The sequence below is a fragment of the Ammospiza caudacuta genome, chromosome 1, assembly GCF_027887145.1.
Source record: "Ammospiza caudacuta isolate bAmmCau1 chromosome 1, bAmmCau1.pri, whole genome shotgun sequence".
Classification (NCBI taxonomy): Eukaryota; Metazoa; Chordata; class Aves; order Passeriformes; family Passerellidae; genus Ammospiza; species Ammospiza caudacuta.
The window spans coordinates 80,301,842-80,328,235 of NC_080593.1; the positions used below are offsets into that span (position 1 = coordinate 80,301,842).

Below are 26,394 nucleotides of genomic sequence, written 5' to 3' on the forward strand. Positions count from 1 at the left end.
GGAATTATCATTATCCACTCTTGAACTGCCATTTTCATCAGCCGATACTTCTTAAGGACAGAACTGAGGAGATGCCAACCTTGAGAAAGACACAGTAGCAGGAACTATGGTACAATAAGCCAGAAGAGGAGTACAGAATGGCTCAGCAACTCCAAGCAGATATTTCTCAAGCATGCTGCTAGTTTTGGCACTGTTGGTGGTATCAGCCTTAAAAAGTACACAGTCATTCGACAAACTGACATTAAAAGATAAGATATTGAAACATAAGGCAGGAGATTTTGTGCAATAAATTTAAACTACAGCATTTTAACATGGATTGTGAAGTTATAGTCAAAGAATTTGCTGTTCCAATTTTATTTCATTATTTCAATCAAGAACTAGAACTAATCTGAAGCAAGTTGCTCGTCTCAGTTCATAAATTCCGAAAAATGGATAAACCTGACATATTTAAATATGCATTATCAGGTTGCATATATTCTTCAAGAAGTCTTAGGAGACAATCTAGCATTCAAGAAAGATGGGGTTTTGACTAACAAATGGTGAGCATTCTTCATATCCTTTGAGATGACTTTACTTTTCAGAGAAGGAAACTACTTTAGACAGCTATCATACGCAATAACAGGACAAACAGTTAAGTGTCAGAACCTTCCTGTGATAACAGTATTTAAGTAGTTTGGTATGGTATTTTACCTAAAGAATTATATTTGAGATCTTGGATTCCTTAGAATCAGATTTACAGGTAATTGAATAAACTGCCATCACTCCTACCAAGCATCAGACCTCACTTGGAAAAGCTAATGCCAGGTTTTTAAATTGGGATAACTTCTCTTTAACTGTACTGGTAAGTGCATTTGCTCTGGTGGGTCTCACATTTCAGGCAGCAGATCAAATAAGACTGCAGTTTGATGTACCTTTCCAATTTGTTCTTGGTATTGTTTGGGCAAGTTTTAAACATTTGGCTATAGCATTTCAGTACAAATTAGCCAGAATAACGTAAGGTTTCAATTTGCAGGTTTAACCTTGCCAATGTCTCAGCTACTTTTGCCTTGTATATGAACCCAAATTTAAATGCTGATTGTAATGGTATTGTTGTAATTAGCAGAACAGTTCCGCAGGAATACTGCCTATTAGATAGCAAAAGCATATCAAGATGTGGTTAAGTACAAAAAAACAGAGCTTAAGAGAAAGCTCTATACTAATTTGTACCTTCACACACTGCTTGAGGTGATTATATTTGTGTATGCATTCAGATATGTTGGTTAGAGCAATTTAAATAGTGAGCTCTGTTTATTCGGCCAAACTGTTTACAGTTTTGGATTTATAAGCTGTCATGCCTCTCAGTCCCCTCTTACTCCTGCTCAATCCTTTCAGCTTGAAATTATTCTGTTTTGGCACATTCTGCAATGTAACATTTCGCTTCTCTAGAAAACTCCCCTGCTAGAAAAGTAACACAAAACCCCAGGAAACTTACCTAGTCTCCAGTTTCACTACCAACTCAAAACAGCCACAGCTCACCCAAAGCCAACTGAACCTCTGCCCAGTTCCAAGCAAGCAGGGGCAAATTCAGGCATTGATATCAACTTCTGACACACTGTGGTGTACAGAAAGCCTGCTTTGACAGAACTTCAGTAGTAGAACCAAGAGCCCAAATACCCACCAAGAGGCTGAAAAGAATGCAAAGATATGAAAAGGAAGAAAACTGCCATCAAAAGAATAGGAATTATGCATATATTCGCATTCATCCAGAAAGAACATTTAAAGGTTTTCATTTCTGATACTGGGTTAATAACCTTCTAATGTTAAAGAGAAAATGAAAAGAAAAATGGTAAAGAACCAAAGTGGGAAAATATTTCTTAACAGGTAAAGAGCTCTTTCTCCCAAAGGGATCAAGAAAATCTGAGTTAAAAACTACATCTCTTTTCAGCAAAAGTCTTGCCACAACACGTAGCTCAGTGTCTCAAAAAGGTACACAAACAACTCAAAAGCTTTAGTGGAAGTCTGATATACCAAACAGAGCTACCTACCTATTTATGAAAACCTTAATATACAGTGAGGATGTCTATTTGCAAACTGGTTCTCTGAGGTTTTATATCCCCTTAAAAAAATATCAGATTGCACTCACCTAAATCTCAGTTTGAGCTGATTCTCTATCAGGAACTGATAGAGCATTCCATAGCGACAAACCTGTTCCATCTTCCCAAATTTTTTGATACTGTCCACCACAGTCCACAATGCAAGAACTTCTCCTCTTAAATTCATTGAATAGATTAATAATTACTCAGAGATCCAAAAGAATGTCATTATGAAGCCAAAAGAAATTAAACTAATTACAGCCTCGCAGAAAGTATCCTATAACAACTACTTTGTTTCCTCACTTGTAAGGTGAAATGAGAGGCACGCAACCCAAATAAATTTGTGTTCAAGAAATGTCACTTAATATAGTCCCATGTAGAGCAGTGATAAATGTTTTCTGATATTGAGGTCAATTTTCTTCTGGAAAAGGTTTTCTATAGAAAAGCTTCAGCGGCCAGGTCCCACAAAAAAAGGATGGCCAATGGCCCCAAACACAGCCTGATCAACTGAGCCATCATCTTTCACAGGGTACAGCAGAACTTTTACATGAGTAATTAAAGCATTACATGTTTGCAAAGGGCTACATTTTCACTCAGTTGCCCCCCGCCAAGACGGTTTAATGGAGGGAATTACTTCTAATGAATGCAATTGTTCCCACTATGCTATAGGCCCTGCTGCTCTGAGAGTCACTGAATAATTTAGGTTAGAAGGACCCTTGAGATCATTAAGTTCAACTGTAAACCCAGCACTGTCAAGTCCAGCAGAAACACTACAAAACCCAAATAAAACAGGAAGGAGGATACAGCAATGAAAGGGAGGGCTCTTCTTGTACACACCTAAACTGCAGATGCATAAAAACAGCTACTGCCAAAACAAATTCATTTGATCTCCACCATAAACATACATTGCAATGTACTCTAGAATTGTCAGAGTACTGCAAAAAGAGAAACAAAGTAAAATACTTCGTTTTGAAGGTCCCTAGAAGTCAACTAAAAGCAGATAAAAATTGAACTTCAAAATACAGCAGCTGGCTTCCCCATGTTTTTGCAAAACTCAAAATACTATGAATCAATGGGATATATTCAGAGGTACTTCAGCACTGAGCCCTTCTGCTAAAATAGTGTTCTACTTCAGACCTAATCCTTCAATTTGATTTTACAGAAACTGAGAAATAAATTAGAACTTCTACACTGAGCTCATACATACTCAATTTAAAGCTGCCTCTGGATTACATCTTAAGAGTGCTATACATGAAGTCCAAACAGTATTGATTTTTTTATTTGAAAAACAGTCAGTCAAGTTAATACAAAGTGTGCATAACATTCCACGCTTTGCAGGTAAGTTGGAAGAAAACTCCCTGATCAAGGTAAGCCCATACAAAAACAGTCATTCAGTCTAATCTTCTAAATCAAGTTTCAGACAATAATATTCCAGCTGAGACTATGTCTAGCAAATTGCATTTAAATGGCCCACAAAAATCCGTTTAGTCTCTCACTTGCCAGAGAGCAATGGGGGGTAGTAAAAACTCATGCATTCTCATGTTTCCAACTGCAATTGATTGATAGGGTAAAGAATTGCAGACAATGTCTGAGACTGGAAAGGAAGTTAAAGGCAGTGTATATTCAAAGCTGAAGGAAACTGCATCCTCAGGAGACAGTGTGGAGGCATCAGTGTGCATGCACACCCACAGGCTACCAGGCTTTCTTCTGAGCCAAACCAACAGGTCCCTCCAGCCTGTGATTTACACAGAGGACCAGACATCAGGGTTTTGCCACCTTCCCTTCACTCAAATACACAAAATGAGAGCCACTGGACTCCAGTTTCAGCACCTCTCCATTCCTCTCAAGTGCATAACTGGTATGTCAAAGCCTGAATTTAGGAAGCTGCACAGTTTGCCAGGAACTGTCTGCTTTCCTCTATGCCACAAAAACAGAATAATGGTTACCTCTCTGATGCATCACTGAGTGAAGCTTGTTTAGCTAAGGATACCAGCACACATTGTCCTGGTCTGGGGAAGATGTGCCCTTCACCCAGACACACTCAATAGCATGGCCAACATTTTATCTCTTTGAGACATAAAATATTCCACAACAGATGCCCTACAGATGCTCTAAATCCGCAGTGTGAGGGAGGGTACCATTATTTTGGCCCTAACTGCACCACCCATGCCCCTCAAGAGAGTTAAATGATGTTGCCTTAAATTAATATCTAGGAGTGGAACAACAAAAGCCATTTCAAGCATCTTGTTACCTATTTCTGGTACCCATTCTGTAGAGAAACATCAGAGCTCTGAAACTTGACAGATAATGTGGTTGCAGTCATCAGGATGAAGAGTGTGGTTGATTGCTTAAGCTGATGGAAAGACAACACCTGCTGTCAGATACCTCCTGAGGTGGTCTGCTCTTCCAAACACCAGTCCTGCTTGACATCTTTTTGCAATTCTTGGGAATATGTAGCTGCCTAAGTAGTAGTTTACATGACTGCTTCTCTGCTGTACACTACCAGAGATAAGACGGATCATTCCCACAAATTTCCTTTCTAGTTGTTTTAAGGCATTCATTCCATTGATTCAGCTTCAACAAGTGTTGTCACAAGTCACCTGTCTTAAAGAAACAGAAGACAAGCTGAGCAGAACTGGAAAGAATTTGGTCTGTTTAAAAAGCTGGAAAGCAGAAGCTGTGAAAGGCCTTCAGCCCCAAACAAACATTGTGTTCTTCACAGAGCTGGGCGCTCAGGAAAGCAGCTGGCAACAGAAATTCAGAGGATGCAAAGAAGGTGTCTGCCACTTGCTCACTCAGGATCATGTCCCATGGCAATGAAGCTGAAGAAGAGTTCACCTGCAATGATTCCTCATCCTTCCCACACCAAACCTGGCTGCTTACAGCTCTCCACACAACATATGGCTTCTTCACAGACCAACACACAGTACTGTGAATTTACAACATAGGCAGAATTGGACCATTCTGTGCCTGCAGTAAACAACCTCCAGTGAAAATAAAGCTACACATACTGTGCTGGGCAGACATTATTGTACCATGGCAAGCAAATACTACAGTGGACTAGGTAAATTTAACTAAAAGTTTAAAAAATGTTATGCAACCACTCCAAAAGATGTAAGTGTGACTGCTTGTACAGCACCTAACACCATCAGACTCCTGTTCTTAGCTGACCCCTAGGCATTACTCTGGAAATGAACGGTTCAAAAACATTCAGCATTCTGTAAGAACAGAACTCAAGTCATCTTGTGGAAGGTATGAGTCTTTATTACCAGCTGAATCCTCCTTCAGTGTATGTTCTATTGTTCATGGGGAAAAGAGGCAGCATTAGTAAAAACTCCAGGCACAGAAGTTGATAAAAATGTGCCTTCAGTAATAGCACCAGTTTCAACACTGCCTGTTTTGCTCCAGCTACTTCTATATCTCTCGTCTCACTTGCCTTCAAAGAATTCTTATGCTCCCTGGTTATGACATTCAAAATATCTGCCAGATTGTGCAGCAGTCCTCATTAAGGTAATTTCTATTCAACTGGTCTACATTAGTAATTCTTCAGGAGAAAGAAATGGTAAGAAAGTAGTAATAGCACAGGCTGAGGAAGAAGCTACCTCCAAATCTGTTTTCAAAATAAGTATTTGTCAAATCACACTGTTCCAGGGCACAGAAAAATTAGGCTGACAACTGAAACTGCCTCCAAGTATAGAATGCACAGTTACACTGCTCTGAACTCTGATTGTGCATGTGAACTTATAAAAACAATTTTACTACAGCAACTGTTGGCCTGCATTTAAGCCTCCCTTGCTAATGAATTAATCAGCTGCAAACTAGAGGTGAAGATTTCAAGGTCAACATTTGTATTCACTGGCTCAATAAAGAGCTAAATTAAGAACAGAAATCATAGAGATTAGTACAGGATTATTTTGCACTATCTTATTTGAATCCAAGGAAAAAAAATGCTTTATAGACTGAAGTAGAAAAGAAACTCAGAGCAATTATTAAGTACTGACTTCAGAGTTTCCACGATTCTTTTGTGATTTCTTTTCTTTTTCATTCTTGGCTGTCATAAAGAGAATACATTTCCTAAATTTTTTTTGTGTCCTGGTAATTCACCTCTTTCAGATCCCTCAAAACTTTTGAATCTAAGGTTTAAAGAAACATGATGTCTACTATTCAACTTATGATTACCCATTTATTTGTTTGTTGTTAAATTTACTGGCTGGACTAAAAAGCACAGATTCTAAACCAGTATTTCTTATGATTCATAAGTGCCAGATATTCATTCCTGGTATGGGATTATGCATGCACAACATCAGAACTCTTGTGATTTATGTGGTCATTTATTACTTACATGAACTGCTTTTACTGAACAGATTCTACAGCCATAGTCAGACTTACCACACCAGAACTATTCAAAAGACCGATTTCCTTTAACCATAAGAAATAAAACTAAACTGAGAGCAATCAGAGCTTGTAACTTAATTTGTAGTGACAGAAATGTAAGAAATCAGAATTATAACTCAATTACCACCAAGTAAAACCAAATCATTATGACAGTTAAACAGAAATACTAGTTAAGGCATATAAATATACAATTTTTACAAAGCCTTATGGCTTACATCAATAAATTATATATAGTTATTTCCTCTCAGCCTTAAAAGACACAATTATAAAAACTAGGGCAAGTAGACTTACATTTAACAGGGCACACCTACTCACATGTAACAAGTCAGAAGGGAACAATCAGCATTTTTCTGTTCATAGACCAGTTAGCACAACATTGTACTGATACTGACAGACATGACACCTCCTTCCCCTGGACATCAAAAGTCCAGCCCTCAGTGATGACATACTCCAATAATTGAGGTGAGGTGTACTGACCTAATTAAATCTGTCAGGTCAGCATGCCCACAGCTATACCTTTGAAAATATTTTCTCAAACAACTCATATTTTCATGGTGTTTAAATACAAAAAGAATTATGACTGATATTTGACCTAAATTGTATGTCAAAAAGCTTCCATCAAACATATCCTTCACATATAACTGCAAAATAATGTCACATAAAATCTTAAGTATAAAGGCCTTTGCTGAAAAAGTAGCCTACAAAATTACTCCTAACTCTTTACGTTTGGGTTCTGCAGAAGTACTTAAATCCTTTGTCACAAATTCAAATCAGAAACTACCACAGGCAGAAGTGAAAACTGTTTGAAGGAAGAATGGCTTTGGGATTTCTAGCAGACCAATGCTACTCTACACAGAAGGAGTGGGGAGGAGAGTTTCTTCTTCTGAAAACTGCTAGGATTCTGCTGGGGGGCCTGACCTGGGTAATGAGTACCAGCTGCCTACCTTCACTGGTAGCTGCATTCTTCTGGGCTTTGGTGGGTGTGTGATCTGTACTTGAACTCACGTCGGATGAGATGCTTGAGCTGCCCTTGCCTGCAAAAGGAGAAGGAGGTGGAAAGGGAGGGATGGGGGGAGGAGGGGAGAGAGAACAAAAACATGAGTTCAAACTTTGAAATAGAAAGACCTTCAATATCTGAACCTGGAACAACTCCAGGAAGCCTTAAACTAGGTTTAAAGCAGCTGATGTTCATTTTGTACACACCAGAATAGGAATTCACTGCACTGTAACTTCTAGCATGTGCATCTTTACGTGTATTGAGGCTGCAAATAGTCTCCTATGCCACAGGGCCTCTCATAAAGTACATATTTGCTAAGCTCTGCTGAAAATTAAATGTTTGTGATTAAAAACATTAGGGGAACTTAAATGTTCACTTTACTCATTCAAATACCTCTAACACAGATCAAGAAAAATGGTTACATTCAAAATATGTTAAATGAGTTTAGATTTCTGTCTTATGTGTTCACATCATGTATTCAAGTCATTTGGTCACGTGAAAATGAAAGCAAGGTATCTGTTTTCTCCTTCACCATACTCACTGCATGATGTAATACACCATTTCAAAATTAACTTCTCACTAATGGTGGAGAGGTTTTAACTGTAAATCATAACCTATGGATGTTTCTTCTCTTATTTTTCTCTCTTAAAAGCTTTTCCTGAGTTTCCTATATCACTGTCTTCAGACATATTTGCAGGATGTCAAATTCTAGATACAAGTTGCAAACAAAAGAAATCCAAATGCATATTAAAAACTAACCTGTATAGATACTACAGAAGAACAGAGTTGGCTAAACCAAAGCTGTCTTTTTGTTTTCCTGTGAGGATCTAAGAAGGAGTCACTCCTGTTTCCCTTCACTCATTCTACTCAATCTCAGTAATTACTAGCAGGGAATACTGCACTACTCTGCAGCAGGAACCAGACCAACCACCCAAAGAGCAATAAGTGGGATAATTCTAGAGAGAGGAAATGCAGTGAATACTGTTACATTTTAAGAAGTTACCTATCCCCAAAAACACTGCATCACTGAAGCCTTTAAGACCTATTTGTTTGTTTTGACCAAAATTAATCTGTATGCAGAAAGCTAGCTGACACCAAGTTTCTGTCACTTGAGTAAACCCATAATCACAGGAACGTTAGCAAGAGACTTTTCTGATCTGTTATTTCAATCAAGCATGCCTTGGGGTTCTGGGTTACAGTATGCCTGGTTTTCATAACATTTAGATGTAAGGGAGAGGTCTGCTTTTTAAAGGTGCCACAACAGAACAAGGATTTAAGTTTTAATGGGAAACAACTGGAGAATGTGCAAATGTAGGTTGTTTCACAACCAAGGTACTGCCACCTAATCTGTCAGCCAGCCCTAGAGAATCATCCTCCACAGAAAGTTGCTTAAATTAACATGCTTCCATTTGAGAGATGATTTTGAATTTAACTGGAGTGAAAGGATATTAAAATGGCCAGAAGAAGATAAAAAAATAAATGGCTAAAGCTAGTAGCTGGGCAGGGTGAAGAGAAAGAAAAAAGTGTATTTTCAGTGATTCACTAATTGCTTTTCACATTCCTTTAAGAAGTTAAGCAAAACCAAGAAGCAGCACTTCCAGAATATCTTCAATTGTTCTCAAGCTGTGACGAGTTGGAGTAATAGACTGTGGTCTTTATAGAAATTACTGCCCCAAAATAACTCCATAACTAAGGCAACAAGGTTTGTGGTAGAAGAAAGGGAGAAGATAAAAGGGAAGGGTACTTGTTAAATGCTCTGTCCCAAGAAGAGGCCAAAGAACAAGAAACACCTGCAGCAGCTGAGAATCAAATCACTACTGACAGGTACTGAAAGGCATTTAGGTGGTATTGCCACTACCAGCAACTCCTGATATATCAAAAACTCTAACTACAGAGGCAGAAAATAAAATTCTAAGGGGTATCAGCACTCCTCAACAGATTCATAGAAAGAAAACAAAACTAAACAGAGCAACTGGAAAAATTATTTCCTCAAAGCAAATAAACAGGATTTCCTCTAAAAGAGAATTTATCTTTTTGGGGGGAGGGAAGAGAGAAAGGAAGTCAGTGAAACCAAATAACAGCAGAGTTGCAAGATGGTCATATCTGCAATGGGCTGTTTTCACAAAGTGAATTCTTCCCAGGCTCCCCATTAACAATAGCAGTTCCATTTACCCCAAATACAAGCCCACCTCAAAGAGCATAACCAAAATGTTTTACCCACTGTAAGCTACTGTCAGTACACATCGTAGCAACATATTTAAAATTGCACACTTCTGTAGAAATTGTGAAATGCCTGATGTAAATGTAGATATTTATCATTTAAATCTACTTGAACGTTAAAATATTTTAATGCATTTCAAGAATTTAAAACTAGAAATTAAGAGAAAGGAAAAAAAAACAAACAAAACATAGTTGTTGCTTTGGTTTGATACAGTTCTGCCTGTAATTGCATTTTTATATGGAGTTTCCTCTGACTGCATAGAGCCCCAAAACTAGCCTTTTTCCTTATTGCCAACACTGTAACTCTCCACTCAGATAAGGAGAAAGGATGTACTTTCTAGTAATTTTCAATGTGTTTCAAATAGACTAGCTGACACTATATATCTTTTCTTTTGGTTTTTTCTCAGTGCACAAAGCTTTGAGTAGGCTAGATTTGGCTACTGCAGACTCATGTACACATGCCAAAGCTAAAACATAACAGTATTTAAATATTCTCCAAAGAGGAAAGGCTAGGAGAGCAGCAGCTGTTCAGCCTGGATATCATAGTTGGCCTCTACTCCCAAGTAAGAAGCGACAGACAAGAGGAAACGGCATCAAGTTGTGCCAGGGGAGGTTTGGGTTCCATACTAGGAAAAAATTTCTGCACTAAAAGGGTGTTCAGGCATTGGAACAGGCTGCTCAGAGAAGTGGAGGAGTCACCATCCCTGGTGGTATTTAAAAGACATGTAGCTGTGGCGTTTGGGGACACGGTTTAGTGATGGACTTGGCAGCGCCGGGTTCGCAGTTGGACTCGATAGTAAGGGTCTTTTCCAACCTAAACTATTACATGGAATATTAGAATCACAGAAACCCAAAGACTGCTGATTTCCCTAATGCTATAGGGAAAAGTTAAAGCACAGCATAGCACTGGTTTCCAGAGACCAGTTCCTCTCCAATTTAAAAAGTGCACTGAGAAAGTCATTGCACATAAATATACCCTGACAAGGGTTCTAATGCAATGACAACCAGAAGGATCAAACAGAGGGCAATATTGCAAAGACTACAGCAGTAATGACTGTATTTGATCGTCTGCTTAAAAAAATTAAAGGCCTGCCAAAAGCTTCCCTAACATGACTTGCAATGATCTAGAGTTTCCTTCATACAGTCAACAGTTCTTTATTCCTAAACCAGAAGCTGCAATCCAAAAGAAAGGAAACTGCACTATGGTAGTATGTAGATATGATAGAAGAAATCCATTTTCCTAGAATACAACATAATTCACAGTGGGAGTGAAGGTAGCATGTACTTCACAACACCTGCAAAGAATCACACAGCCACACAGTTGCAATTCAAATCGTCTCTGACCTGCTTCTGAAGAAGCAAAAGTAGGGATTTATTTTTCCATCTGCTAGTGCCAAAATCTTACAATAGTTGTAGGAACAAGACTCCAGCTATCTAACCTAGTACACTATTTCCTGCAGATTACATTTTGATCCTGCTGGAAATAAAGCTAGACTCAGGAAAGCATATAATATAACAGATACTTCTCAACATTGTCTTCAGGCCTTTGTAGCCCACAGAAGTTTTTCAGCCACAGACATCTTTCCACTTAGTATCCCTACAGCTTTATTAAATTTACCTTGTCTCTTTTTGAATCATGACTATTAAAATCATGTGTTTAATTTTATTTTTACCATACAGATGCCTATAATGACAACAAAATTATGCTTGTTTTATAAAGTGCTTGCTATCTTCAGTTTTGCAAACTTTGGATTCTGCCATCACACTCACTGCTGACAAGTATCAAAGACATCCCAAGCAAGTCAGGACAGAATCAATGCAATTTAAACTTCCATGGCAAAGCACAGTCTATAACTGTATGACATTGAAAAACTATTTTGGGAACCACATATGCAAAGCCTGTCCTAGTCTGAACAGCAGTGAGTCTCCTTCACTCACTCTGGAACAATTTTGTTAGGTTTTTACGCAGCACATTTGCCTTGGATTCTGCTGTTATGAGCATTTGCAAGCCATATTTTACACATCCCTCTAAGATCTCATAAAGACAGGTTGACCTGACCATTGTTTCTTTTGTGTCACCCTGGAAAGTAACAGCAGTACTTCTCTTGACATCAAGTTTTTATGTGATGATGTCTGTCTTCAGCAGGCAGTGACAGGTACCTCAGGAATTAAATGGATAGTACACCCAAATCCACTGCTTGCCATGCTGAAGTGAAACATTAGACAAAATGCCAAAACAGAAAAACAAAATAATCATTTAGGAAAAGAGAGCAGAAAACAATTAAGTCCAGAATAACCACTAATCTTTTTAACTGTCCATAAGTGTTATATTACAATGACTTTGATGTAAAAAGTCTGAAAAATTTGTTTACTTAAGCCACCAATTCTTATCCAAATGACATTATTCAAATTAAACTTCTCAAAATGAAAGTGCATATGTGCATGGTTTTCCTACAGATGATCATTACTTTCTCTTTTATATCGTCAGAGAAGTTCTTTTAAAATCAAATACATGCCAACCACATCAAGAAGAGATCCAGAAAAAAAAAATTAATCCAAACCTCAAAGCATCAGGGATCATTCAAGAGGAAAGAAAAATCTCTTTTCCTTCTCTTATTTCCATGACACACATTATGCTGGTCCAAGTCACCAAAACCTCAAGTGTATCTCTTTACAATCTGCCCCTCCAAAGACTGCAGACTCCCAGTATGTTTCCAAGTATTCCCATGGAAATCAGCAGCCTAGTGCAGTACTGAGGCTTTGTGGATATAAAGCATCCTTTAAAGATGCAATATATCAATCCATTTATCCAAAGTACAAGAAAAGTTGGACTACACACTTTGGACAATCATTCTCCTTGAACTTTACATTTGTACGAATGGAAATTATATGTCATAAAAATGGTTTCCATCTACTAATTCTTAGCTGCTGACCAAACTACCACTATTTCAACACTGAAGTTACCTACCTACAAGCATTGTTACTCACTGAACTGCTTTCAGGATGAAGTATGTTCATTTACAGATTCACTTTGACCATTCACAGTTGACCTTCTGCCCTAAAATCTTAGGCATATGGCTCTTGAGCTTGCTCTTGCTTTTTTCCAAATTAAAATGCGTGCCAATGTAACAAGCAGGCTCCAAATTTCATTCCACCCAACATTTGCCAGGATATGATAAAATAACTTGTGCAGTAATCTGCACAAACTCCAATCCCAAAGAGAAGAAATAAACTGAATGTTTCACAGGAAGCACACTGAAGTTTGTAGAGTTTGCAGATATGTGCTAGCACTGGTACTTTGGGACAATATTTCTTAAAACTTTCACAAGTGGAATCTCCACAAGCATTTTTACATTACTTTTTTTATTTTTAAACCACACTCCATCTTCCAGGATTGTGAAATTTGGCTGTGAAATCTGGCATAACTTAGCTATGAAATAGTACACTTAGTTCTGCAGCATTTGTGTAAGTGTTAAGCTAAATTTCAATTCAGGTCCCACAGGCCAATTTGGCCAGTTTTGTTCTTTCAGTCAGCGCCTGCCTCACCTTCTCAAGTACCACAGCACACGACAAAACCTCCTGCAAACGCCAACAGGCTGCACTAATATATCCCTGGTAGAGCAAGTCACCTCATGTTTTATTTCTTTTAGGAACCTTTCCCAGGTGCAGGTACCAGCCAAATGGCCCCAGCACAGGGCATGGCTGAGCCCCTCAGAGCAGGGGAGCCCTGAGGCTCAGCCCCTCAGTGTCACCTTTTTGAGGCAGTGTTACAACCAGATACAATAAGCCCACTTGAAGGCAATAAGCATATTTAATTCTGATGTAAATACAGCTGTGCTGCAGCTAGCAAGACACAACAGTTTATCCACTGTACTGCAAAAGGCTTCAGAACATTAGAGTGCAGGTGGGGGATTGAATTTTTCAGAACTGCTTAGCAGAATGATGTTTGTTACCACCTTCAGAACATCTGGATTAAAATCTTGAAGATTAAATAAAATTGTTTGCATAGTCATAGATTTTAATTGCTGCACTGGAAGTTTGCAGTCAGGACATCTTTAACTCTCAGGTGCTAAACTTGCCAGGTGCTAAATAACTCACTATGAGTTTAGAATACTAAAGGCTTTATTTAATGAAGTCTTCAAGTGGACTCATCTAATCCAACAACTAAACAGAGTCAGAGCACATATTGCCTCCTCTATGTAACAGATTAAAATATATTTTCTAGATATTATCCCTTTCCAAGAGAACTTCAGCACTCACTGACGAGGTTTGTAAACCAAGAACCCTTATATGGGACTATGAAAACCACCCTGATTTTGAAGACAGTACATGTGTAGTTTATCAAAGGATTTCACCATACAGAGTGACAAACAACACACAAGACTGTTAGGTTTATAAAGAATCAATAATGCATCAAAGTACTTTGAGGCCTTTCTTCACACCTGCTAAGCAGCCTGCATGCCAGAAGGTAATATTTATTTGCAGCCACTCCAAGTGTTAAGCTCTACTTTTCAAACACACAGTGATAGAACTCCATAAACTGTTTAGTCTAGGCTGCCTGAGAAAGAAAGAATGCAAGTACTTTGCTTATTTGATCTCTTGAGAAAACAAGATGGGAAATTTTTAACATCCTTTTTTCTTACTTAGCAGGACTAGCATATCTCCCAACTAAATATTAAAATGTTATCTTCCACTGAAATGGCTCAGCCTATTTCCAAAATGGTTCCCACTCTGTAACCTTCTACTTTGCCAAGGAAACAGGGAAATAAAAATTTGGCCTTCCTACCAATCATAGAATTTTCTTAGAAAACATTCATTCACTTAATGTAGGGCTTTCCATTACAAGTTGTCATCCAATCATCACCATGTTGTAAGATGGGCATTTACTCTAGACACAATGTTCTCAAATTTATTACCTAATGTTGACTCTACTATTTTAATCCAAAAGCCAAAAAAAATTATTAAACCAACACAAAAAATTAATAAACACAAGTCAAAAAAACCCCTTTTTCTAGTTTTATACTTTCTCTGAGAAAGACACTTCATTGAAAAATTCATCACTAAAGGCTACTTCAATTTTGTTTTTTTCCCAGCTCTACTGTAATTTAAGTGAAATGCTAATCCTTCCCATTCAGAAAAGGCAAGGACTATCCAGTTCAATACCAAATATAAATTGGCAGAGACTTCATTTGCACTTTATTGCATGAGACATGCCAAAGAGTGGAGGTAGCCTGAGAGGATGAACTCCAGTACAGATTCTGAAGTGGCTGCAACCTGCTACTGCATGGAACGCATCTGACATTTGGTACGGGTCTGAATTTCATAATATAGTTCAGTAGTACAAAATCAAACCCACCAAACACATTTGTCTTCCACAGTAATACCAATAATACTTAAGATTTGTTTTTTTAGATTTTCACAAACAACTAGTTCCAAGATCTAAACAAAAAATATTAATAGTAAACTTAACACTATCAATTTCAATGCTCAATCAGCTACAATGGAAACAGAAGAAACCCCCAGATGGAAGTGGCTTCTGTGGCAGGCTGGAGGGGCAGATTTTTTGGTGTAGTACATAGTAACACCACAAAAATCAACCTTGCAATATCTCCCAAATTTTCAGCTTGACTATTGACAGCTGTTTAAGTCAGAGTTAATGGTAAAGAATTGAGGAAGTGAAAAACGTTTATCAAGACATGATACCAAGGACTCTGGTATCAGTGTACACTGTGAAAAGTAATACACAAATTTTTCATGTGAGAATACAGATCTGACAGCCTAAGATGACTTCTTTACTTAAAGAAGAACAAAAGAACCTGACAGCTAAGGAAAAGCAGACAAGGATCACTCTACTCTTTTAGATAAGCACAGTCACTTCCAGCTTTTCTTTACTGATGGATACAGGGAGGGGAAGAGGGGGAAAGGGAAGTGGCTGACTCAAGAATGCAAGTAGAAGGAGACTGAAAAATAGTGGGATTACAAAAACTAAATGAAATTGATTTGTGAAAAAGGCATATAGTGATAGAGGGTGGTATCTTAAAGGCAACTAACAGGAGAAAACCTACAAACTTGAGAAATATCCCTACTTCTTTTAACTGACAATCAAGTTTGTCAAAAGGACAAGCCTCATACTAGCAGGTTCAGAAATGAAACTCACCAGCACATAACTAGGTTAAAAACAACTAAGAGAATGAAAGAAGCCATACTTACAAAAGAAATCAAACTAAGGCTTCATACAATACATTTGGCAATCAGTTTTAGATTTCTTCTTCCTTTTTCTCTAAATTCTATGAAATGCAAAGTTCTAATGTTGCACTAACCACAGATGTCTGGCAATGATCACGCTGAAAACTAAAAAAAAAAAAAAGAACCAAGCCACAAAAAAACCCCAAAAAGACCCAGTACCCGTCTAATTTTTTTAAAATACAGTTTTAACAGATCATTTTAATGTAATAGAAAATTCCATTTTTCCTATCGAAAACTCCGTAGTTTCAATTACATAAATTAATCTTTTAGTCTCAATTCTGTACAGAGACTGTACACACTACTGCAATTTGCCACTGCAGTCACTGCCTGAACACAGAGTAAAATTTATCCAAAACAATGCAGAGGCTCATCTCTCCCCAGAATGTGAGTAAGACAGTAATTCTCCATAGAGATTCTGTGCTTTCACTGCCAATTCAGCATTTTTATTCCTTCTGCACTATTATCTATATTTCAGCTCTCTTTAACAAAAAATTATTCCTGTCACAAGACATGAAAACATGGCATGGAAACTCTGAGAAGAGTTAAATATAAATGTATCTCCCTCAAGGCATTACAATTTCTTCATCTATTTTATTTGCAGCATATGGTCCAAGGTATCCCAACAAACCAGCAACAAAAAGACAAAGGACATTTTTTTCGTTTGCCCTGCAACCTTCACCAGGGCTATGTTATTTACAACTCACACAGGTTTTCAGTGGGAGAAGGACAGAATTAAAGAAAAAACCAAATTTAACTAATATCCACCCAGCTGAAAATTCAGTATTTAATTTTGAAATGCTTTTCTTCCTCACTATTTAGTAGTATGCATGCCACTGTCATAAAGATTTTTGGTTACAGTTTGAGAATTACAAAATTCCTTCTGAAGTATATCCATAAAGCTCTAATTCAACTGAGCAATCCTGAAAAATAAAATAAATATAAAGGCACTGCTTTCAAAAGTGTTTTATCTAATGTCTTTGTGAAAAGACATGCTTCATCCCCCTTTCTTCCAAGCACAACTGACAAGAAGTAGTTCTGCTCTTTGGTATTACTCATTCTTGTCGTTTTTAGTATTAGCTTCTGATCACAGGAAGAAAAGAATACTGAAACAAAGGTACATCTCCAGCAGAAGAAAAGAGAGCAGAAACAGAGTGGGTATGTCAGTGACCACTACACATGACAGTTCAAAAAAACCTCTTGCTCATGATGTTCTTGTCTGGATGGTTTCTGGGAACCAGCCATGGTGCAGTAGGGCCAGTCTCCAGCTCCCATTCATCCTGCCCAGCATCACACTGACTCTTTAGTTCTTCTTTAAGTAATTAAAAATGTTCTTTCATTAATCCTAAGTTTCTTTCTCTGAGCCAATTAACTACCTGTACAGAAAAGAGGACAGAAGATGCACTGCTTGCATTAATATTCTGTCATTTGACACAAAATCTTCACCACTACAGTGTCATGTGAGCACTCTTAAAACACTCAGGGAATCAGCTTTTGCACATATTTTTTAATTAATTAGTACTGGCAAAAAACTAATAGATGTCACACCAAAGAAACATGAATCATTTTAGAGAATTTTTCCCAACCAAAAAGAAAAGAAAACAAACAAAAACCACCAAAAAAAACCCCAACCCAAGCAAAAACCCCAAAAGCAACAAAAAAAAAAAAACCCAAATGAAACACAAACCCCCAAAATTAAAAACACAAACAAACAAACAAAACCCCACAAAATCCAAACCAAACAGCCATTCAATCATTATTAATATTTGTAATAACTAGGGTGACTCAAAAGTTGAGAGAAAGCACATGAAGTGGTACAATGCAATGGTAATTATTACAGAAGAAAGTTTATTATACAAAAACTGCTGTCAATAATCAGGTTGGTAACATGAGAAGGAAACTAGAAATCCAAATAGGGGTGTCAGACAGGCTGAGGCTAACAGCAAACACAGACCAGGCTCTGTGGTCAACAGGATAAGGTCCAAGCGCACTATCTATCTACAAGATACTCTGGTTCTCTCTTTGCATAAACTTCCACTCAGTTACACATTTTAATGGCTTTTTTATCATCCTGAAAACCAGCTAAACAACCTATGCAGTGCAATGTGAAGATGGCCCAACTGGCTCTACCCAAGGCTCAGCCCCTTAGCTCCTCTTGGCTCTGAAAGATGTGCCTGATGAACCAAATCAAATTGAGCAATGCCCAGGACAGCAGCCTTTGCTGGCAGACCTGTTAAGCAAGAGTAGCCAAACATAAGTGAATGCCTTAATGCCTTTGCCATTGAACAACACAACTCAACTCTTCCCAAGTCTTTCAGTCTCTCTGGTTAGCTTCATTTTGCTGAAAGCAGTCACCACTACAAACTCATATCTGTGAAAACTGTTCCAACTCCTTGACCACAATCCGTCTGACAAGAAACATTCCCAAAGTGTGTTTCTAGTGGGGAGTAGAGATGTTCAACAATTTAGCCATTTGGGATTTAGTTTGCATCTTCCTGCATTTGCTCCAACCTCTCTGATGATTTCTAGCAAGTCCAATAACATTTGCAATGCCATTAGTACATTTTTGCTAGCAGACAGAGCAAGTCTGGACTTTTATATGCAGAGGTAGAGCATGGAGCAGAGTAGCTGTGTTCTGGGAACTGACAACAGTTGTGCATTTCCTCCCACTCCCTCCTCTTTGAAATCTCTGTCTAGTGCCATTTGGCACCTTTCATACCCAAGCACTTCCTTAACTACTAAGCATCCACTTTTGTAGTTGTAGGCAATAGCAAGCTGCATTTTACTTCCAGGGAAGCATATATCTTACATGAGCCAGAGGGAAACACCTGCACTTCTCTGGTCTTGGCATGTCAATGGCTGCATATCAGATCAAAACACAGTTGATGTCAAAGAGCCACAGGTGCAGGAAGCTTGCTCCAGTGCTCATTTCCACAATATCCTCTTAAAAGGACAGCTTATCCTTGGCTAACTATACTTGAGAGCTGCTAACAACTCATATGATTCTTTTCAGATTTAAGTTTTAACTAAATGCCACTGTAAAACTACAGTTTGAGAAATAGACCATGCCATGCCAAGAACCTGATCTACTCATCTTAAAATTTAGTCTTCAGAAATTATCTGTACCACGACAAAAGGAGCAAAACTGCTTGTCCAAGCCAGCTAGAAGTTTTGCTGATTTATCTCAATCTCCACTATGCTATTATGCAGGGTAAAGTCTATGAGCTAGACCATTGTTCTTACACAGAAAGGGCCTTCAGAAGGTTGAGATACTCTCGTACCAGTTCATTAGTACATAGTGCAAAATGTAATTGAAATGCAAAAGTAATGCCATGTTTCAGGCATTAATTTTTGCAAATTAAAACTGAAGCCAAATCACTGTACTGAAACAGACTTCTCCAAAACTAAACAACATACTGAAACTAATACTGAAGCAGTGATTTCCCATGTGATTAGGTATCGTGTGTTATTGTCTTGGGTTCTCCTTGCCTTCATTAAAGGAAATCTAAGGCTAACATTTTTTCAAACATAGGTACAAACTCTACAGCAGCAGGAAGGCCATTGCAGTCCTAGACCAGCCTGGAACAAGCAAGCCCACTAACTCCATCCAGGGAGCACACAGAGGCATTTTAAACCAAACAGGCTGATTTTTTCCCCTTGTGCCACTAAGTGCGTGTTCATCCACTACCCCACCTCAGAGGGCCTGAGAGAATGCAGGAATGCTTAAAGTCATCATCTGTTTTTCCATTGCTTGTCACACCCTGTGTCAAAGGAAGTCATTAGATGGTACTTGCTCAAAACATAAGCAGTGGCAGTGTGTACAGGATGGAAAGACAAAAGGACGGAAGTGAAGAACACAAGTAAAACTTGTCCTATGTCTATGTCAGAAAACGAGTAGGAATATATCTGAAATGCTGGGTAGCAGAGGTGAGATTGTATCAATATTTCCTAAAATACCTCCCATGCTTCTAGTAGTAACAGATATTCATACTATTGAATGATTATACTACACATATGAAAAATCAATAGCTACCAAAACAAAGTTGCCATAGGAAAATAAGAGTTTTAGACAGATTACGGCTGTGATTCCAGCATAGCACAACTACTAATTCATAATTTAACACAAAGAATAAATGCTATTTGAACATCCATGCTGTCTTGAAAACTCAGAAAGGTACCTGATTTCTGCATATAAATGCACACACAGAGATGCATACAGTCAAGAAATGCAAGAGTGTGTCCATTTTTAACATCACTTCAGAAATCCAAGTTGCACAATGCAATGAGTGCACCAGTATTACTACTATTTTGAAATTCATAATCTGGGTTTCAGATGTCAGCAAACACCTGAAGGCAAGCTTTCTCAATGGTTACTATCTGCAGTGTTCTGACATTTTCTTTTGCAATACAGCACACTTTTCTTTGAAGTAAAAAACACTCTTATTTGAGCTCAAACCCAACTTCAGGAAGCATCACTACAAAATCTGAAGCTGTAGACAGAGGCATTTATTAATGACAAATATCTTTACTAAGTCAGTCCACTCACAAATAACAAAATACATCTTGAATCTTATATCTAAAGCATTTAAAAATATACATAACTATGGAAGAACGTTTGCCAAAGTGGTTTTGGCACACAAAGGAAGAGATGGATATTGAGCACGTCTAGGTCAGACAGAAAGGCTGATCCATCTCAGAGCTCCGCTGACAGTGCCCAACAGCAGATGCCTTTTTGGCACCACATCTCACTCTGAAGAAAACCACACCTCTCAAAAAGGAGAGGTGTGCTTTCTCTTACCTTTAAAAGCATGTACTAACCATTAGTAAATACCTGTTTGAAAAGGAACTATTTTCTTAGAGGAAACAAATCGCATAAAGCTTGATCTGTCCCCATGGTGACCTTTCACTATGTAAGACTATCTCTATTTCAAAGGGATAAATCTCAGCCTCAGTTGTCATCATCCCACTCCACTAGCTTGCAACAGTGCAGAATAACCTTTCTTAATACTTTCACTGTCCCCCTTTCCAGAACAGGCACCACTGATAAACAACACCTTTAAAAATCAAGACAACAAAAACTACCCACAGGCAGTACCTGACATAAGGGAGGTACTGTTGGCTTGAGATTTATTCACTATTTACCATATCCTGTCCCACCAACTAAAAACAAAACAGCCAAACAGATCTTCCTTCAGAGCCTTCCATTCCATCTACTCCCCAGCAACATCCACAGGCACATTCCCAAGGTACTTTTCAAGTTCATGAAATCTCTAAGTTTACTGCCCTCTTTTAGTCTCTCAGATGAAGCTCTCCATGATTTAAGCAGTCTAGTGGTAGGTAGGCAAATATCCATCAAGACAACTAGTATTAAATACTAGTTGTTTCCTCAAATCTGCTTTTCTGTCTGACTCTTCCAATAAAGAAGATAAGCCCTGGAGGACTGGAATTTTATTCTATTGCTGCAGTCCAGCAGCATGAACAACCAACACTTCAGTTCTGGAAGTCTGCAGGGAAAGCCGTTTCTCCTATTCCTGGCAAGAGCAAGCAGTTAATATTCTAATTTTCACTGAAAAAAAACAGCAGAGAATAAAAACTCTTCAAGTTGATCACGTACCCACCACAGTGGGTAAAACAAACTGCCAAGTGACATATAACAGGATCCCTGCAAAGGAATGCAGGGTCATGACACACACGATCTTCCACAATGATTTATTCTTTTTAAAAAGTTGTAAAAATCAGGGGATGAAGTAGGTGGTCATGTCACTCTTCATCCAACAAGTCTGTACTGATACAGTGCACTGAATTAGACAAACTTTCATAACATTGTAAAAACCCACACAAGTATCAGTAACTGATGGATGACTGAGCTGTGCTTGAAAGTGGCTACTTGCTCCTTCTGCACAGGCAGGAGGAAAAGATGCAGCTCACTGAAAACCTTACAGTTCTGCAGATGAGCCTGCTTGCTCCCCATCTGTTCATCCCCTTTTAGTCTCTGTTCAAACTGGAAGAATACCCTCCGGAGAGTGTGATCCCCAGGGTGCATCAGGTTTCTGATCCACACTGAATGCCTGGTCAGAGCTTGCCTGTGGGGAATGTTTTAATTACATCATGCTGGAATTTGGCAAGAGTCCTGGCATTTAATTAAACAGCCGTTTTTTGAAGCAAAGCTCACAGCAGAGCAGACAAAGAGACACAGAGGCCTGACGATGTGCTTCATAGCAGCACTTCCCCTATGGCCCAGTGCCTACTCTGTAAGCACTCCCCATCTACCAGGAATACAACATCTCACAGCACCAGATGCCTAAAATCAGGCTAAATGGGGTGGTCTACACCCAGGAGTACAAAAACCACTCACATTTTCCAAGAGCAGTGAAAACCATAGTAGACTGAATTCAGGCACATAAAAGCTGTATAGCCAATATTAGGAAAAGATGATTGGGATTCTTCCTAATTGCTTTCTCCCATGAAGAAAAGTCCACAGAGTAGCCATGCCACCACATTTCCCCAGACACTTAAAAACATAAGGCCCAACAGGAAGATTAAAAAAATAGCAAGCACGATGGTCACTTTTACCTAGAGAGTAACTTTTTCCTGATGTACAGAGAAAGGCCATTTAACAGTTTGACCTTTAACAGTTTGACCATTTTAACAGTTTGAAGAACTCTTACTTTAAAATAGAATCTCCACCTCGGCTGCCAGGTCCAAAAGACAGTTTTAAAACTATATTCATGGGATCAAACATTCTAACTTCTAGTTTCAGTCATTTTTCATTTTTTTTAATCTATCAGGGATTTGTAACAGTCTGAACATTTGAAAAGGAACCAAGGACTACTCCCCAGAAGCACATAGCAAGCACATCCACCCAGAACATCTGTTCTACCTCTGGGAAACAAGACCCAATCCGAGTTTCACAGCCCTGAACACAACAGCTTTAAAGGTAGCCTAATGTGTAAGATACCATTACCAATTTGTCCAAGCATTCTAGTGGCAATTTCCTACAGATTTTTTGGTTTAGATCAATATTGCCATTCTGGCCCTCTAAATAGGATCTTTTATACAGGTTCTAGTATTCTTTCATTGCAAATACTTTCCCATCTCCATGCTATGCCATGCTGACAATCCATGGCCTGTTTAGCAACATACTCTTGATCCCTTCTCCTCAGCTGCCTCCAATCAATGAGATGCCTAATAAAAGTTTTACTGTCATGATCTCTTTCCTGCACTACTCAGTATTTTGCACCAGTGAGCTCATGCCATTTCTCCTTTTACCACCTCACAAAGTTCTGTCAACATACTCTGTTATGGTCCTTTTGCAGTAAGGACGTTTCCCATCATTACACACATTGCTGCCTCATCTAGTTCAAAGTCAATAATGAAAATGTTAGACAAGACAGGTCTATGAGGAAACACCATCAGGAACATCACCATTGTTGCAATTCCCTCTTGAAAACACCTCACTATGTGCTCTTCACATCAACCAAAGTTTTGTTCACCCAAAGACATCTCATTTCAGGAGACAGGTTTGCCAGGACTACTGGCAGTAGGGGAAAAGGAGGTGAGGCAGCCAAGAGCTGCAGTGAGCCTGCAGGCACCGTACAGCAGAAGACACTGCCCTCTGAAAGAAGTAATTGTTTTCTAAAGCATTAAAAAACAACACAAGGCAGAGTTGCCTTTTATTAAGGAACTAAAACTGATGTATGCTTGGTTTTGATACAGAACTAAAACTGATGTATGCTTTGTTTTGATACAGTTTTACACCAAAATTCAGCTTGAGAAAGTTTGCAAACCTAACCCAGCAGCATCATGTTCAACATAATGGTAACTATCACCACAAGCATCACAAAACCTTACAGCTTCTTGTCTGTGAACTGTCTAATATTAACCTTTCTTTGATAGTATTTGGAGACAAAAGTAAGACACCAAACATATGACAAATCCATTTTCAAAGGTCTCCTCTCCCTTTAAAAATTTATTTAAAAAAATAGAACAGCTACCACCAAGACCAAGAACACAAGGACTGATTTCTTGTCCAACCCCATAAAAATGGACTCGAACTTGAAGTTGGCCAACTAAGATTTATATTTCCTCACGTAAAAATTGAAAGCTAATCATTCCCCAAAAAAACCAAAAACAAAAACCCAAACAAATTCCAACAACTAAAAGAAAGCTGACAAACCAATAATAGCAATAACACCTGCAGCTAAAATAATTGAAATGCTATGAAATTCAGGCTACTTGCCTTAAAGCTAACCCACATTTTTACTAATACCTGGTCATAGTATACAAGCCCTGTAGAGCCTCAAATATATCAAAAACTCTGTATGCTTGGCCATGAGAACCCATTAAATTGAGCAATTGCCAAAGCACATTATAGGGAAGATGTGAGGTTGGACTGTCAAGCATGCTCAAACAAAAGTTTATGGGAATTCGGAAGCTTTTAAAAGTTTCTCTACTGTATACAATATCTGCAGCATGAGTTGTTCTCATGACAAGGATATAATTTTCTAAAACATGGTAGCAAACACTAAATTTCAAGTTTAATCTGATGTGACACACCAGATTTTAAGTCCTTATATGTGTAGTCATTTTAACTCTGACGAAACTCTGAAGAGACAGACATTTTTAACAAGTAGATGCTAAAATTCTCCACAAAAATCCTACTACCTCCAGGCCGCCAGAATTCATACGACTGTAATGATTTCAAAACATAGCTGAACTGAAAACACCTTGGAAACTGGTATATATTATGAATGCAATTACTATTGTCACAACTAATATATCCCTGGGTCATCAGAATTTCCATTCTACCTAAGCAAGAGGCAAAGGCCCTGATGACCTTCAGCAAACACTTCTGTACATCACATTTTGGATGAGGCTTCTGGAAAGTGTGTTTACCAAAGACCACTGCTAACCTGCTACACATAGAGTAGAGGAAAGTACTGTGTCAGGCAAGACAGGAAACACCTGAACTGAGCAAAGAACCACACTTGCTTATACAAAAACCTACACCACTTAGGGCCAGCAAGGCAGGGGTGTCAGATCTCATCTCACAAAGTTCCTCCTCTCAATCTCCTTCCATCAAAAAATTATTTAACTACGCATGTTCTAATGAATGATCTGCATTGTTTGGCTACCAGCTATAATCTTTTGATGTGTACTTACAGCTGAGTCAGAATTCTTAAAGAACCATGGAAAGTTCTAACTACAATCTGACTTCGGAATGGATTACAGTATGCTTAATGTCACACATTCCCCAGCTGGCTTACTAAGTCACTCAGAACCAGTCACACTGACTGTCTGCATCCCAATGCCAGATTTTATTTTTAACATTAAGAATATATATGCTTATATTTCTTTCATTTCAAAGGTTATATTTCTTTCATTTCAAAGGTTAAATATTTTCTTTAAAGGATAGCATCTTTTAACTAGACCTTTTTAATTGGGTTACTGTATGGAAATTATAGTGAGAATTAGTATTACTAACACTTTACAGTCTACATATCCCTAGGAGCCCAGAAATCAAAAGCTACCCAAAGACACACTCACAGAAATGAAAAGTGTTACAATTAATGCTGTGTGTTCTCTGTAACTGTTCTGACTGCCTTTAGAAAAACACACTCCTAAGTTGCAGCTCTTTCATTGTATTTGTAAATACTGGGGTCCATGTAGTTATTCATATCACCACAAAAACATACAATCATTTAGAAATTGGAAAAGACCTTTAAGATTATCAGCTCCAACCATGAACCTCACACTGCCAAGCCTAGTACTAAACCATATCCCCAAGTGCAACATCTACACATCTTTTAAATATCTGCAGAGATGAAGACTCAACCACTTCCCTAGGTATCCTATTCCATGGCTTGAGATTTCTTTCTGTGAAGAAATTTTGCCTAATATCCAATATAAACTACCTCTGGCACAACTTGAGGTCATTCTATCACTTGTTACCTGGGAGAAGAGACCACTCACCTTACTCCACCATCCTTTCAAGCAGTTGTAAAGAGTAGTAAGGTCCCCCCTTGAGCCTGCTTTTCTTGAGACTAAACAACCCCAGCTCCCACAGCTGCTCCTGATAAGACTTGTGCTCCTTTCACGAGCTGTTTCCCTTCTCTGGACCCCCTCCAGCATCTCAATGTCTTTCTTGTTGTGAGGGTCCCAAAACTTGATTCAAGGTGTGCCCTCACCAGTGCTGGGGGGGTGGACAATCACTGCCCTGTCTGGCTGGCCACTCTATTAATGACACAGGCCAGGGTGCCATTGGCCTTCCTGGCCACCTGGAGGAAAAAACGTATTAAAAAAAGAAACAACCATGATAAATAAATAACATTTGCTGTGTTGGTCAGTTGCACAACTGCATAAGCAAATCCCTAGCAATGACAACAAATTACTATCAGGACTGGACACAGACTGCTGTCAACTTGAATAGCAGAAGTCTTAAAATACCTAGAGAGACTGCTTAAGCTT

The 26,394-nt window shown here is 38.5% G+C and overlaps 1 protein-coding gene across 1 annotated transcript in view; it reads right to left on the reverse strand.

Annotated features, from left to right (window-relative positions):
- Positions 1-26,394, reverse strand: part of FBXL7 (F-box and leucine rich repeat protein 7) — a 172,582-nt gene that overhangs the window by 125,535 nt on the left and 20,653 nt on the right. The window contains exon 2 of the mRNA XM_058813027.1: positions 7,412-7,501. Coding sequence (XP_058669010.1) covers positions 7,412-7,501 — 90 coding nt within the window. The remainder of the gene's footprint in view (positions 1-7,411; positions 7,502-26,394) is intronic.